The sequence below is a fragment of the Dryas octopetala genome, chromosome 9 (assembly GCF_963921425.1).
Source record: "Dryas octopetala chromosome 9, drDryOcto1.1, whole genome shotgun sequence".
NCBI lineage: Eukaryota > Viridiplantae > Streptophyta > Magnoliopsida > Rosales > Rosaceae > Dryas > Dryas octopetala.
In genome coordinates, this window is record NC_141374.1 from 77,289 (window position 1) to 90,348 (window position 13,060).

The 13,060-nt window shown below is 39.0% G+C and overlaps 2 protein-coding genes across 3 annotated transcripts; one reads left to right on the top strand and one right to left on the bottom strand.

Moving 5' to 3' along the window:
• Positions 1–292: 292 nt before the first annotated feature.
• Positions 293–2,602, top strand: LYK5 (Protein kinase superfamily protein). The gene has a single exon (XM_086256144.1). It carries the CDS (start codon positions 425–427, stop codon positions 2,462–2,464), a length of 2,040 nt encoding a protein of 679 aa, XP_086112270.1. The 5' UTR covers positions 293–424; the 3' UTR covers positions 2,465–2,602.
• A 228-nt stretch (positions 2,603–2,830) lies between these two features.
• On the bottom strand, positions 2,831–11,344 carry LOC147272990 (Tetratricopeptide repeat (TPR)-like superfamily protein). Of its 2 annotated transcripts, none has more exons than XM_086256143.1 (20): positions 11,206–11,344; positions 11,024–11,107; positions 10,437–10,865; positions 10,243–10,293; positions 10,071–10,163; positions 9,493–9,633; positions 9,331–9,408; positions 8,964–9,211; positions 8,709–8,880; positions 8,255–8,370; positions 8,061–8,115; positions 7,671–7,736; positions 7,306–7,518; positions 7,047–7,098; positions 6,241–6,614; positions 6,025–6,119; positions 5,446–5,685; positions 4,165–4,799; positions 3,630–3,833; positions 2,831–3,338 (listed from the first exon to the last, which is right to left on the bottom strand). In XM_086256143.1, the coding sequence occupies exons 1-20, from the start codon at positions 11,215–11,217 to the stop codon at positions 3,163–3,165; spliced, it is 3,534 nt and encodes a 1,177-aa protein (XP_086112269.1). In that variant the 5' UTR covers positions 11,218–11,344; the 3' UTR covers positions 2,831–3,162. The 2 variants fall into 2 exon arrangements, with proteins under 2 accessions (XP_086112269.1, XP_086112268.1); XM_086256142.1 differs by having other exon boundaries at positions 9,331–9,411.
• Positions 11,345–13,060: the final 1,716 nt, after the last annotated feature.

Consider the following 13,060-nt stretch of genomic DNA (forward strand, 5'->3'; position numbering starts at 1 on the left):
TTTTTTTTTTTTTAAGTGAAAAATTTACCTGACACTCGTTGAGATTGTTTTAGTAAAGTCTCCACTCTTCAAAATTCAAATGAAGATTTTTCTCTTTTAAGATAGAGAAGGGTTTAAGTTTTTTTTGTTCGAAGAGAAGGGTTTAAGTTGGAAAGAGGAATTAAGTGCCCAAACAAAAAAGTTGGAAGAGGAATTAAAAGTCAAAGTGAGCAATATTAATTGTTGAGAAGAAGTGGCAATGGGAGAGGGACGAGCCCCGTTTTGTACGCAATGAAGAATGGATGGCAGGACGTATTAGTGGACTGAAAAATAAATTAAAAATGAAAAAGAAATGGGTCAACTAAACTCTGAAGACTAAAGACGCGTTGAATGCTTGAATGGAATTGATGGTTGCTTCCCTGGAAAATTAATTATATAAATTTGTATGGCCGTGAGACAACTCATGAGGAGGATGATGATGATGTTGTTGTTGGTGTTGGTGTTGGTGTTGGTGTTGCAAGTGCAGGGGCAGCAGGATTACGTGGACAACAAACAGCTTGACTGTTACAACCAATACAACACCACCGACGGCTATGTCTGCAACGGCGTGGCTTCCTCATGCCTCTCCTACCTCACCTTCCGATCCGCCCCTCCTTACAACTCCCCCACCGCCATTGGCTACCTCCTCAGTTCCGAGCCCACCACGATTGCTGCTGCCAACAACGTCTCCGACGTGGATACCTTCCCCACCCACACTCCGGTCATCGTCCCCGTCAACTGCTCCTGCGCCGGTAACTTAAGCTCAGGCTCTGGCTACTACCAGCACAATGCCTCCTACGTGTTGAAGACCACCTCTGACACCTACTTCGGAGTGGCCAACAACACCTACCAAGGTCTCACCACCTGCCAGTCCCTTATGGCCCAAAACTCGTATGGCGACAAAAACCTCACGGTGGGCATGACTTTCCAAGTGCCGCTGAGATGTGCTTGCCCCACCCACAACCAGACTGCCGCTGGCTTCAACTTCCTCCTCGCTTACACGGTCGCCTGGGGAGACGACCCTTCTTCCATCGCCCAACGCTTCGGCCTCGATCTACCCACCTTGCTCCAAGCCAACCGCTTGTCCTCCGATCACACCATCTATCCCTTCACCCCCATTCTGGTCCCTCTCACCACTCCCCCTTCCCCTCTTCAGCTGCAGCCCCCATCTCCCCCTCCTCCTTCTCCATCTCCGCCGCCTGACTCACCCACCTCCCCCAATTCTTCCAACAACAACAAGTTGAAGTGGACCTTGGTGGGTGTCGGCTTGGCAGCTTCTTGCCTCCTTCTTATTGCCTTGCTCGTCTTTTTCTTCGTATTACCTCGTCGTCGTCGTCAACGCTCTTCCAAACTAGAATCAGCTATAAACTCTACAGCTGCAGGTGGTAAGAGCCTCCATGTCACGCCAACCTCTACATCGCTACCCTCCGATACCAAATCCAGCTGGTCCATTTCTTCCCAGGGTCTTCGATGTGCTGTCGAGTCCTTAACCCTTTACAAGTTGGAGGACCTTCAGAGGGCCACGGGATTCTTTAGCGAAGCCAACAAAATCAAAGGCTCTTGTACAGTGTTCCGAGCAACGTTTCAAGGAGACGATGCGGCTGTCAAGGTCATGAAAGGGGACGTCTCCAGTGAGATCAACATACTGAAGCGGATCAATCACTCCAACATAATCAGGCTCTCTGGATTCTGCGTCCACCAGGGGAACACCTACCTTGTCTACGAGTATGCTCACTGTGGCTCTCTCAGCAACTGCCTTCACACCCAATCCCACAATCTGAGCCCGAACCCTCTGTCATGGAAGCAGAGGGTTCAGATTGCTCACGACGTGGCTGATGCTCTTAACTATCTCCACAACTTCACTGACCCTCCATGTATCCACAAGGACTTGAATAGCAGCAACATCCTGTTGGATGCCAAGTTGAGGGCCAAGGTTTCAAATTTTGGGTTGGCGAGAGCTTTGGACAATCCAGAACAAGAGGAAGAGGGAGGAGGATTTCAACTGACCAGACATGTGGTGGGCACTCAAGGCTACATGGCCCCGGAGTACATCGAAAACGGGGTGATTACTCCTAAACTCGATGTCTTTGCATTTGGGGTTGTTGTATTGGAGCTCTTATCCGGAAGAGAAGCAAATGACAGGAAGGGTGGTGGTTCAGGAGAAGAGTTATTACTATGTGCCTCCATAAGTGGAGTGCTGGAAGGAGATCATGTGAGAGACAAACTAAAAGAGTTTATGGATCCTGCCCTCAACTCTGAGTACCCCTTGGATCTGGCGTTTTCCATGGCCCAGCTGGCTAAAAGTTGTGTTGCTCCTCAAATCAACTCACGCCCCACCATGTCTCAAGCTTTCATCACACTCTCCAAGATTCTTTCCTCTACACTGGACTGGGATCCATCTGATGCTGATGACCTCCGCCACTCATCACTAAGTCGTGGCAGATAGACAGACACTTGTACCAATTACCAGACATTGTAATTCTCATATTACTTCATCCTGCACTGCAGATAACCTTATGCAACTTTTATTTACAGCACAACCACATATTATATCAATCCATGTCAAGAGAAGAATTACATACCAGGAGACCCAACTTCATTTGCTTGCAACACATTGTGTAAGGTAGATAATTTTTCAGATAAAACACAGGGAATTCCCCGCAACCTAAATATCTTTCCAACTTTTTCTCTCCCCATCCCCATTCCCCACTTGAAGGGGAAAGATAATCAAAGTCCCGGTGAAATGCTATTTCCAAGGGCTTCTATACAATTTGACGACTGCAAAAATATGTAAAAGTCAAACAGCAACATCTACAAAAGATACATCATTAAAAGCCAACAATCTTAGCAGATCCAGAGTATGATCCATACAATTCATACAATTCCTAAATCTAATTAGATATTACACTAGGATACTAATCCTGTGATGACTGAACCTAACTTGGTAGCAACATGCTACTGAGAAAATTTCCATAATTTACAAACAATTGGGGACAGCATATGACATAATCTACAAGGAATTGGGGAGCATTTAGGATGTGAGCAGTTCTCCATATGGTACACAAGGAAGTTAGGCTGAAGTAGGAGGCAAACTATATATAATACATGATTTGAAAAGCATGCCCTGTCTTCCCCATGTGCAACTCATTCCAGGAGCTTCTGCAAAACCTTCCAATATCTCAGACAAGTAGGGTTTGTATGGATTGCTCGAAGAATCCATCTCTGCGGACTCTGACAAAACTCAACACCAGAAGAGTCTGCAGCTTTTGATTGTCTCGCAAGCAAATGCATCTGGAAGAACAGCTCTGCAGGCCTCATTTCTGTAAAACATATAAAACGTCTACGCATTATGGAGCATACATCATATAAACGATCTCCAGTGACTTTTGGTCATTTAAAGGGAAAGAGGTCACTTTTGGCCATTAAGGAACATATATTAGTCGTTTCACACAATTGAACAATCCACACGTTTAAACTTGACTGGACATGACAATGATTTACAAGTGTGATTCTTGATGCATCAGTAGTTCATTTGTAGCTGGGCCAAACATAATACAAAATAATAATTCATGCAGAGACATAAACACAAACATGTCACACAGATATCATACCTGGCGGCCAAGTAATCCATTCAAGACGGAGGTTCTTCTCCCACTTCTCTTTTGAACCAAGGCTACCTCTTGCTTGAGCTAGTAACGCTGAGACGATGGGTAAGGGAATGAGAGAAGCTTCTTGAGCTTTTGTGAGACTCCTTACAGCAAGTGATAAGAACTGTGAAGCACATCCCTGGCGGGCAAGCTCCATACAGGTGGCACCTGGACCGACCAATGATCTAATTACTGCGTGAAGGGAGATATAAACAAAACATCTACCACCCTTCTACTGTACAAAATCATGCATAGAAAATGACTGGAAACCAAGTCCTACATAGCACCTACTTAAGAAGATGTAGTACAAAAGCTCACATGTACTTTTTACTGGAAAGCAACAAGTCAATTCAATGTTAGGTCATCTAATTCAGTTGGAACATGTCAAGCCAAATTTACACTAGAGCATGGAATATTAAATCTATTAATCAGTAGGTCCTATTAGAGGAAAAATGAAGAAAAAGAAATCCAAAAATCCCATCTATTAATGGACAGATACCATGACAAAGCAGGAGGCTGCTCTCAGCACCAGCCAATGAACAAGCTTGTCCAAGAAACTCTTCTGCAGAAAAGATATCCTGCCTCCATATAGATACCAAACCTTGCACCAGATTGAATACAGCCATCCACATATTCTTCCCCTCCTTTGAGCATTCTCTGAAGCTCAACTCTAAAATATCCAAATCAGTTTGCACTTCATAACGAGATTCCATGAATTTTAGACATATCCAACCAATATGATAATCTGTCTTGAGCTCCAAGCATCTTATATATTCTTCCTGAAGGTTTACAATATCACCTTTTGAGGCATAGGCACGGCATAATAGCAAGTGTGCAAAAAACAGATAACCACCAGGAAGCATACTCAATGAAGCATTTTTGGCATGGTTGATACAGTCTGTCAGATTACCACCTTGCAAACAGATCTCAGAAGCACAAAGTTGAAGCTGGAATTTCTTATATTTATAAGACATGTCTGTCTTTTGAAAATATTCATTGGAAAGAGCTACAATTATTAGCCGCCTCAGTATAATACAAAGATGGCTAGGAAATCTCTCTTCACGTGCCTTCTGCAGTAAATTGAGAACAAGCAAATACCTTACGTTCTGGTTCCATGGTTCTCGACGTAAACATCTGTGGATATAAAACAAGAACTATAATTATTTTCTCTAGTAAGCAAAACATGTTAACTTTAATATGGATATGAAACGTATACAACATAAGTCCTATATACAAGATTTTAAAACAATCAGAACCATCATATTCTTTAATAATTAAAGATATTTTTTAAGGCTTTCAAAAGGAGGGCAGTTGTTGGGTAGCCCAATTGGAAGGGCCGTAAAATTATCCACAATGCACCCAAGTTCGATCCCCCCCCCCCCCCCCCCCCCCCCGGCGCCAAATCAAATAAAAAAAAAAAAGGCTTTCAAAAGGAGGCACAACTCTTTTGGAAAAGAAAACCCAATTTTCTCATCCATCATATTTGTATTCGGCCAATTGTAAGAAACGCACAGGAACACAACTATGTAAGGCAAAACCAACACAAACTCAAAAAGGACTAGTAAGATTCATCGCATTTTGATGCACAAACTTCTGAAACAGCCCACCAACTTCAGACAGGAGCCGCAAAAGAAGATAATTATCCATTTACTTTTGAAGTTAGAGGAGAAATTCATCCTTCCAAAAAGCACATAGTTTTTACTTTAAAGTTATATGAAGCACTAATTTTCCACATTGGATTAACGAAGTCAAATTCAAAGATAGGAATAAGTTACAATACCTCTGCAGCTGTTGGATGGCTCCAGGTTCATTCAGGCACTGGTATGTGCATGTTGGGTAAGATGACTTAGGATTGCTATTGCCAACAGCATAACAAGCGACTGCTCCAGCACCAAGAATCTCATATGCTGATTTTAAACCACCTTTAATTGGATTAGTAGTGTCTATGTTGCAACACCTAGTTGCAATGTGGGTACCATTCCATTCTTCACTGGATAGCAAAAGATAGCCAAGAAGGTTCCTGTTCCAAGAAAGTTTGTCACAAGAATGTTTGAAGACTAAAAATAACTAGTAGTAAAGGCATTATGAAGCTTAATTAAGAAAAAAAAAAAAGCATCATTATGCAAACTAACTGGCAGATTGTCCATGAGAAGTAAGCATAACAAGATACAATGCCAACCAAGCTGCCAAGCATGAATAATGAAGGCTTCCATTCAACATAAAAATTTCTTATTTCAGTCCATTAAGTTGCACTAAAATTGAGATGGTTTATATGGTCATTCTATAAGTTAATTCCTTCTCAGAATTTGTTAGTAGCATTGTCATCAGTTATCCAGAAATCAGGCTTCAGCAGAGGTACCTTAACAAACCACTGTTAGGATACATGTGAAGAACTTTCCTAAGGTGATCAACTCCAGTCTGATGTCCAAGACTGTATTCTGATCCATGTTTTACCTGCATAACATAACCAAAGACATAACAATATCACTTATCATACAAAACCCATAAATAATAAACTAACAAATCCCAACCAAATATGATATTCAAGTTCCAACAGCTGGAGTAATAAACTTACTAGTTTACCGAGTGCTATTAAAAAGTGCATTTCAGTTATCTCTTCCTGAGATTTCAGATAGTAACGGCTGCTTGAAACAACAGACTCAAGCTGATTACTTCGATCTAGAGCATGAATAGCAGATACTATAAAACTGATCTTTGAGCTCAGAAACAGTTGCTTTGGCATCTTCAGAATGCTATTGATTGCTGAATCCAGTCCAGAAATATAATACAGGAATCTACAGATAAAAGTAACAGGGGCAGCTGCAGATGCTTGTTCCATTGTAGAAATGCTCACAGCCAGATTTCTTGCCACAGAAAGGGCCAGGTCAGTTTTACCAAGTTTCCACAAGGAGAAAGCATATATTTGCAAACCTTCCACATCAAGCAACCCTTAAACATGAATGATGTCAGATAAAAAAAATCAGCAAGTGAAAAGAAGATCACAAGTTCCAATATATAATCTAACACAATCACTTCAAAAAATACTCTTAAAAAGTTTTTTCTTGCTTTTCACTAAACCAGGCACAACCATCCATGTGAATAGAAGCAAAATTACAGATCCAGTGAGGCAGCATGTACAAATTATAAATTGTTGGGCAGTTGATTGTTGATTCCATTGAAGGAAAGGAAACATGTGTTTAAAGAAAATGTAAAATATCTACTACAATTAAAAAAAAATGTTGAACTGATGTGAATAAGAAAACATTCAGCCACAAATACTTTATTTTTCATTCTATTATAAGATTATATGTAAGCATAACCGAAGAGACAAGATGTAACTTTGCAACTTGCAAGTGATAAGCTATTAACCGAGACACAAACCTTCTTTCTTCAAATCCTCGCATTCCTTCAAAGCATCTAGAGCATTCCCTGCCTGCATCACAGTGAAGCTTTTTACTAGATAATGTTTATAACGAAATAAGAAGCAACACTTACATCAGAATAACGTGTATGTATGCATGTGTGTGTGTGTGTATAGCATGTATGCGTGCGTGTACACAATTATTAATACATATACATATGTGTGAGGTTTTACCCTACTAGTCCAAAACAGAAACTGAAAAGATATCATATATGTTACCCTAATAAGTGATCGAGCCAAATTGACTGATATATCTTTCATGTGAGATTTTGTATCACTGCCTGATAAATTGGTGACTGCACAGCGTGCTAGTCTATAGGAAACAGCAGCAGACTGATAATTGGATTGTGCCTCAGAGACTAGCCCATTTAAATTATGGCATTCAGGATAATGAGGTGCACGCTGCAAGGCCTGCCTGATGGCTCCTAAAACCTGTGGCAAAAATGAGCAACAGTATCTTAAAAAAAATCTTAACAGACTCTAAAGCATGTCTCTTCCTAGCCCTTGCTACAGAAGAGAAAAAAGAAGTATGCTACTTCTACAATGATTGATTGCTCCACAATCACATAGGGGTATGACTAGACCTGTGAGGATGAAAGATGCCCTGAAACAAGAGCAAGCTTTGCAAGACCAATTTGGAATTCAGCAAGCTGCAGAAAAATCACATTAAATTTTTAAAAAAAGGAAGTCCGAGTCAGGATAAGAAATCACATCAATCAGAAAGTAAGAGCACAGGCTTCAAAGGGCTTTAAAAAAAAAAAAGAAGAAAACCAGAGAAAGCAAAAGTTTAATAATTTGAAACAAGAGATAAGAAACCAAATATTGCTCTAAGGGAGGTCATAAAATCCCAAAGGACCTAATTAAAACAGATCATACCAACTTAAATGGAGTGTAACAAATAAATACACTTAGCATTCCTTCCTATATGAAACATATCGGCAACAACAAAAGGGGCTGGAGGAAAAGAAAATTACAGGCAATATCTGCACAGCTCGTAAGCAGCTCTCATATGCTTCTGCTGCAGACTCACTAAAAAGGTACAACCCAATGTTAATAAGTCTAAGTGATAACTTCACATAAATCACACACTTTGCACACCAAATGCATACTTAAAAAAATTAAACCAGCTGAATGAAAAAACAAAACCAAATAAAACAAAGAATTTAACCTAGCAAGAAAGTCAGCTGACATGCCAGCCCATGGTAAAGCAAGCGAAGGATCTATACTTCTAGCACAATCAAATGCTTGCCTCGCAAATTGCTTCTCACCCTGTTTTCTGTACAGCTGTAGAAAGAAAAAAGAACTCAAGACACCACAAGGAAATTCTGAAATCTAAAATTTTCCAACAACCATCATAGCTTCTAGATGTTTCAAATTATATAATGAATCAACCCAGTAGTGTACAAATGATGTTCATAAATACAAAACTGCAACCACACTACAAAACTCAAAGTTCTCCATGACTGAATATGGCAAAACAAAAATTTAGTAATTTTACCTGCTCTCCTTTCCCTTAAAAATTGAAGTTCACATTGAAAGACAACCCATAAGGAAAGTCCAAGAAAAACACTAAAAGGAATGAAAGAAAAAAAGAAGTTCCATATAATAACAGTGGATAATACCTTCCCTAAGTATGCCCAAGCAAAAGCAAAAGACACATTCAGTTGCAAGCCCCTTATTAGAGCATGTTGTTTCAATGCATTATGATCGGACAAACATCCCAATCCTACCCAAAACTCAGAATTGTCCCCCTCAAGTAACAAGGCCCCCAAAGCCATCTTCTCCGATGGCTTCCTGGTAATAAAAAACAAGGATTGCAAGTTAAGAGAGCAATAAAACACTATAAAAGATGATTAAAAGAGTATATTAGATCATACCAAGCACTTAAGTCATGTCCAGAACTGTTGTCTAAAGAGTATATGAGATCTGAAGTTACTGCAATATCAGCATATATATTAGCTTGCCATGGGGCTAAGTGCAAAGCTCGCTGGTAAGAGCACCTAGCAGTTTTCGCAGCCAAACAGCAGGTATACTTCCAAGAAAGGATGGAATTATTGAAAGCTTCTACGTCAAATTCTAAACCACTGCCCTCCTCCATCCATGGATAACATTTTGCATACGTAAGCTGACAAAGAGGTAAAGCATTTAAATTAACATGAAACATTGTAGAATAAATCAATCTTCTATGAGTAATTTTTAGGGACAAAATGAACATAACAAAGCTGAATCTTTAAATGATCATACCTGTATATCACCATGGAGCTTCCAAATACATGACATATTTCCAGCTAACTCAGTGCTCATCCAGGCAACTTTAGATGCCTCCTGAAATCAAACCTTATATAGTTCATCTTTTAACGTCTCAACAAAGTTGGAAATTCTTTTAAAACTGCAAAGACAATTTACCTCCAACACTGTAGCTCCCCATCTAAATGCACCCATATTAATACATTCCTTAGCCAAACCAAGCAACCCAGAAGCAAGCCCATAGTGTGCAGAGACACTCTGGGGAGAGATCTCCAAAGCTTTCTGAAATGCCTCAACTCCCTTCACACAGAAACGCCACTAAATGAGATATATTTACCTTCATATAACACATCACTTTGAACATTATGGGAAACTACTAGAAAATTGAATCCATATAACACATCACTTTCAACTAATTGCTGCTCAACAACTCTACTAGAAAATTGAATCCATTTTATTATAACACTTCTGAGAGGATAAGTTCACCAAAAAATGGAACCACAACCCAAAATAAAAACACAGTATGTAAATGCTCAAATTTCAATTACATACATATTAAATGTCAACAGTTAAATGCAAGATGAATTCTTCAGCATTGCCGTTGATGACAATCATACACAAACAAACAAACAAACAAGCAAATAAATAAATATAGATACAAGTCAATAAGTGACAAAAGGAATTATGATGTGTAAGAAAGGCCACAAGTAATTAGCAAGGACGTAATGGAAGCGTACCTTTTTAAAGGAACCGAGCATCAAAAAAATGTTTCCACTTTCAACCAAAGCAAAGATTCTTGCACCCTCCAATTCAATGGTTCTTCCATAGGACTGTTAAAAAGGTGTAAACATAAATGTCAAAAGTTTTATATTACGGCAAATAAAAAGAGAAAGAGAAAGGGAAAAGCACCTTGAGAGCAGCAGTGAACCTGCCTAGTCGCTGGTAGGCAAGGCCAAGAGCCTAAAACAAAGAAGAAAAAGGTATGTTTGTTTGTTTGTTTGTTTGAGTGGTGTAGTATACTAGTACTAGTAAGCAGTAGTAAGCCGAAGAGAAAGAATGATAATGAATAAAACAATGTGAGGTATGGACATTATTATTGTTACCTCCCAGACATGTGCAGAGGTGGGATAGCCTCGAATGGCATGTTGAAGACTGTGTACAGCTTCAGAGCATTTGTTGTGATGGAGCTGCAAGTAACCGAGCCTTTGAAAAGCCCAAAAAGCCCTGGGAGAGTTTTGGGAAGCCTCCCGGCACACTGCGAGCTCCAAGCTCTCCTTTCCTTGTTGGTCCAACAAATCACACAAGGCTTCCCCAGAAAGTGAGTCATCAGGATTGAGGGACACAGCTTTCTGGAAGCACTTAAGTGCTCTCTGGTTATTATGGGATTGGGATTGAGAGTCGAGCCCCGCATAATAAAGAGCTAGATATCTGAATGCCCCTCCCTTCTCAATCTCCGGCTTTAATTTCGCCGCTACCACGAATTGCTCTGCCGCTTTTTCCTTGTCATCCCTCTCTTCCCACAACAACACCCCCTAAAACAAACATTATTCAATCATCAATCAATCAAAAATGCCAAATTCTTATCCTACAACTTCCAGATTAGATTTACGGGCAACAGCAAACAAACTAAAACAATAAATAAATGAACAGAAAGAAATTAAAAAGCCAAACAACAATGATGATTACGCACGAGTTGGAAGCGAAGGGCGGGATCATCTGGATGGGCCTCTACGCACTCCTCTAACCGTCGCAGCTCACATTCCTTTCCTTGTTCCTGGAAAAACCCTATTTCAGTCAATTTTTCCTTTTTTCTTTATTAAACAAATTTCAAAGTTTTCCACTAGAGAGTGGACTGTAGGCAAAGAAAGAGACCGTCTCTTGCATTGCATTTAGGAATTTCTTCCAATTTTGTCGATCATCAACTCAAAAACCTTACTACACTCATACGCCGTCGTCGTCTCCGGGCCTTAACTTTAAGCAAACCACCAAATTCAGCAAACAAATTTCAAGTTTCAAGTTCTAATAGGGTGAAATAAGGCTACACACTATTTATGATTTTAGAGTTAATTACAAGTAAAATAAAATTTTGGATTTCGATAAAATTTGAACGAAAGTTTCGAAGATTTTTAAATTTCGACAAAAATTAGACGAAAATTGTTATCAAAATACGAAAATTTTGAATGAAATTTTAACATATGTTTATTTAACATATTATCTACTACATTGATAAAAAATATTAAAGAAATTAAATTATATGATAAATTTCATGTGATATGTAATGAATATAATGCGCGCTGAAAGCAAATATTGTTAAATAAAATTAATATAATAAATAAATAAAATTAGTATATTTTTTATATTCTATAATCTATACACTAAACATTATACTTTATATGCCTGAATATTACATTAAATCCTAGATATTCTATATTCTTTAGGATATGATATAAGATATTAGGATTTATGCCATTTAGAATATTTTTAATTATTTTTTATATAGAAATGTGTTATGATTTAGGATTTAAAAATAACTAAACAAAATCTCAAAAAAATCAAAGGAAACCCCAAACTCTTTTTTTTCTTTCCAATTGCCCAAAGACCTCAAACCCTAATCAATCCTTTTTTTTTTTTCTCTTTTTTTCTTTTCTTTTTTTTTCTTTTTTTCTTTTCTTTTTTTTTTTCTTTTCTTTTTTTTCCTTTTCTTTTTTTTTTTTCTTCCTTTTCTCTTTTTTTTCTTTTCTTTCCATTTCTCTTTTTTTTCTTTCCTTCTTGGCTTCCACAGTGTACTTGCCAAAAATGAAAAAAAATATGACGTGTCACGTGTGTGGTAATTACTCGGCAATGCCGTTTTGGACAAACCAAAATGGTAAACATTTCAAAATTTAATAAATACATTCCTATGATAATGTTTAAGTTTGTCAATGCTCAGTGTCAGTCCACACTTCCACTTCTGCCCGTGAGTGGTCACTTTGTACTTTTCTTCTTTTTCTTTTTCTTTTTTCTTTTCTTTCCTTTTTTTTTTCTTTCCTTCCTGGCTCCCACTTCACTTTCTTCTTTCCTTTCATTTCACTCTCTCCCAGACGCAACCAGTCGCATCCAAGCCAAGAAGTTCTTCCCTCTCATTTCTCTATGCCAGTCGCTCTCTTCTGTCTCCTCACTCTCCCTCCCCCCGATCTCTTCCAGTCTTCCTCAGTTCCTCATTCTCTTTGCTTATCTCATCCTCCTTCTCCTCTCCCTCCCTCTCTTGGCTGCCTAGATCTGGAAGAAACGGTGGTCCGATCACACGCTAGCAAGGAGAAGATTTCTGTGAGCGAAATTTCGCCAAATTTCAAAAATTTCGGCAAAATATTGTCGAAAAAGTGACGAACTCGTGTTAAAATTTTCATACCCCCCAAAAATGAAATTTTGCCAAAAATTTCGAAATTTAACTCCTTGATTACAAGTATACTCTAAAGTTTAGTTGTGGCAAAATTTAACTCCTTGATTACAAGTATACTCTAAAGTTTATATTGGACGGTGGCTGCGGCTTGGACGGGGTCGGGGTGGTCGCCTATCTATCTTGAAGTCAAATTCAATTGCATATTGTTGTACTCATTAATGTGTGTTGTATCTTCTTCCTCTATCTGATATTCTTAGTTGTTTACAAATAAGTACATATGGAACTCTTTTGTTGGGAAGGCTATCTTGTAAACTCTGATGTTGGGTTGTTTGTTGCCTACTGGTGTGC

Coding starts and splice junctions, on each gene's coding strand:
- LYK5 (XM_086256144.1), top strand. CDS start 425: ATGGCCGTGAGACAACTCATGAGGAGGATGATGATGATGTTGTTGTTG.
- LOC147272990 (XM_086256142.1), bottom strand. Junction 7,519..7,670: donor GGCATCTTTCATCCTCACAG/GTCTAGTCATAC, acceptor TTTTTGCCACAG/GTTTTAGGAGCCATCAGGCA. Junction 5,686..6,024: donor CCTAACAGTGGTTTGTTAAG/GTACCTCTGCTG, acceptor TTCTTGGAACAG/GAACCTTCTTGGCTATCTTT.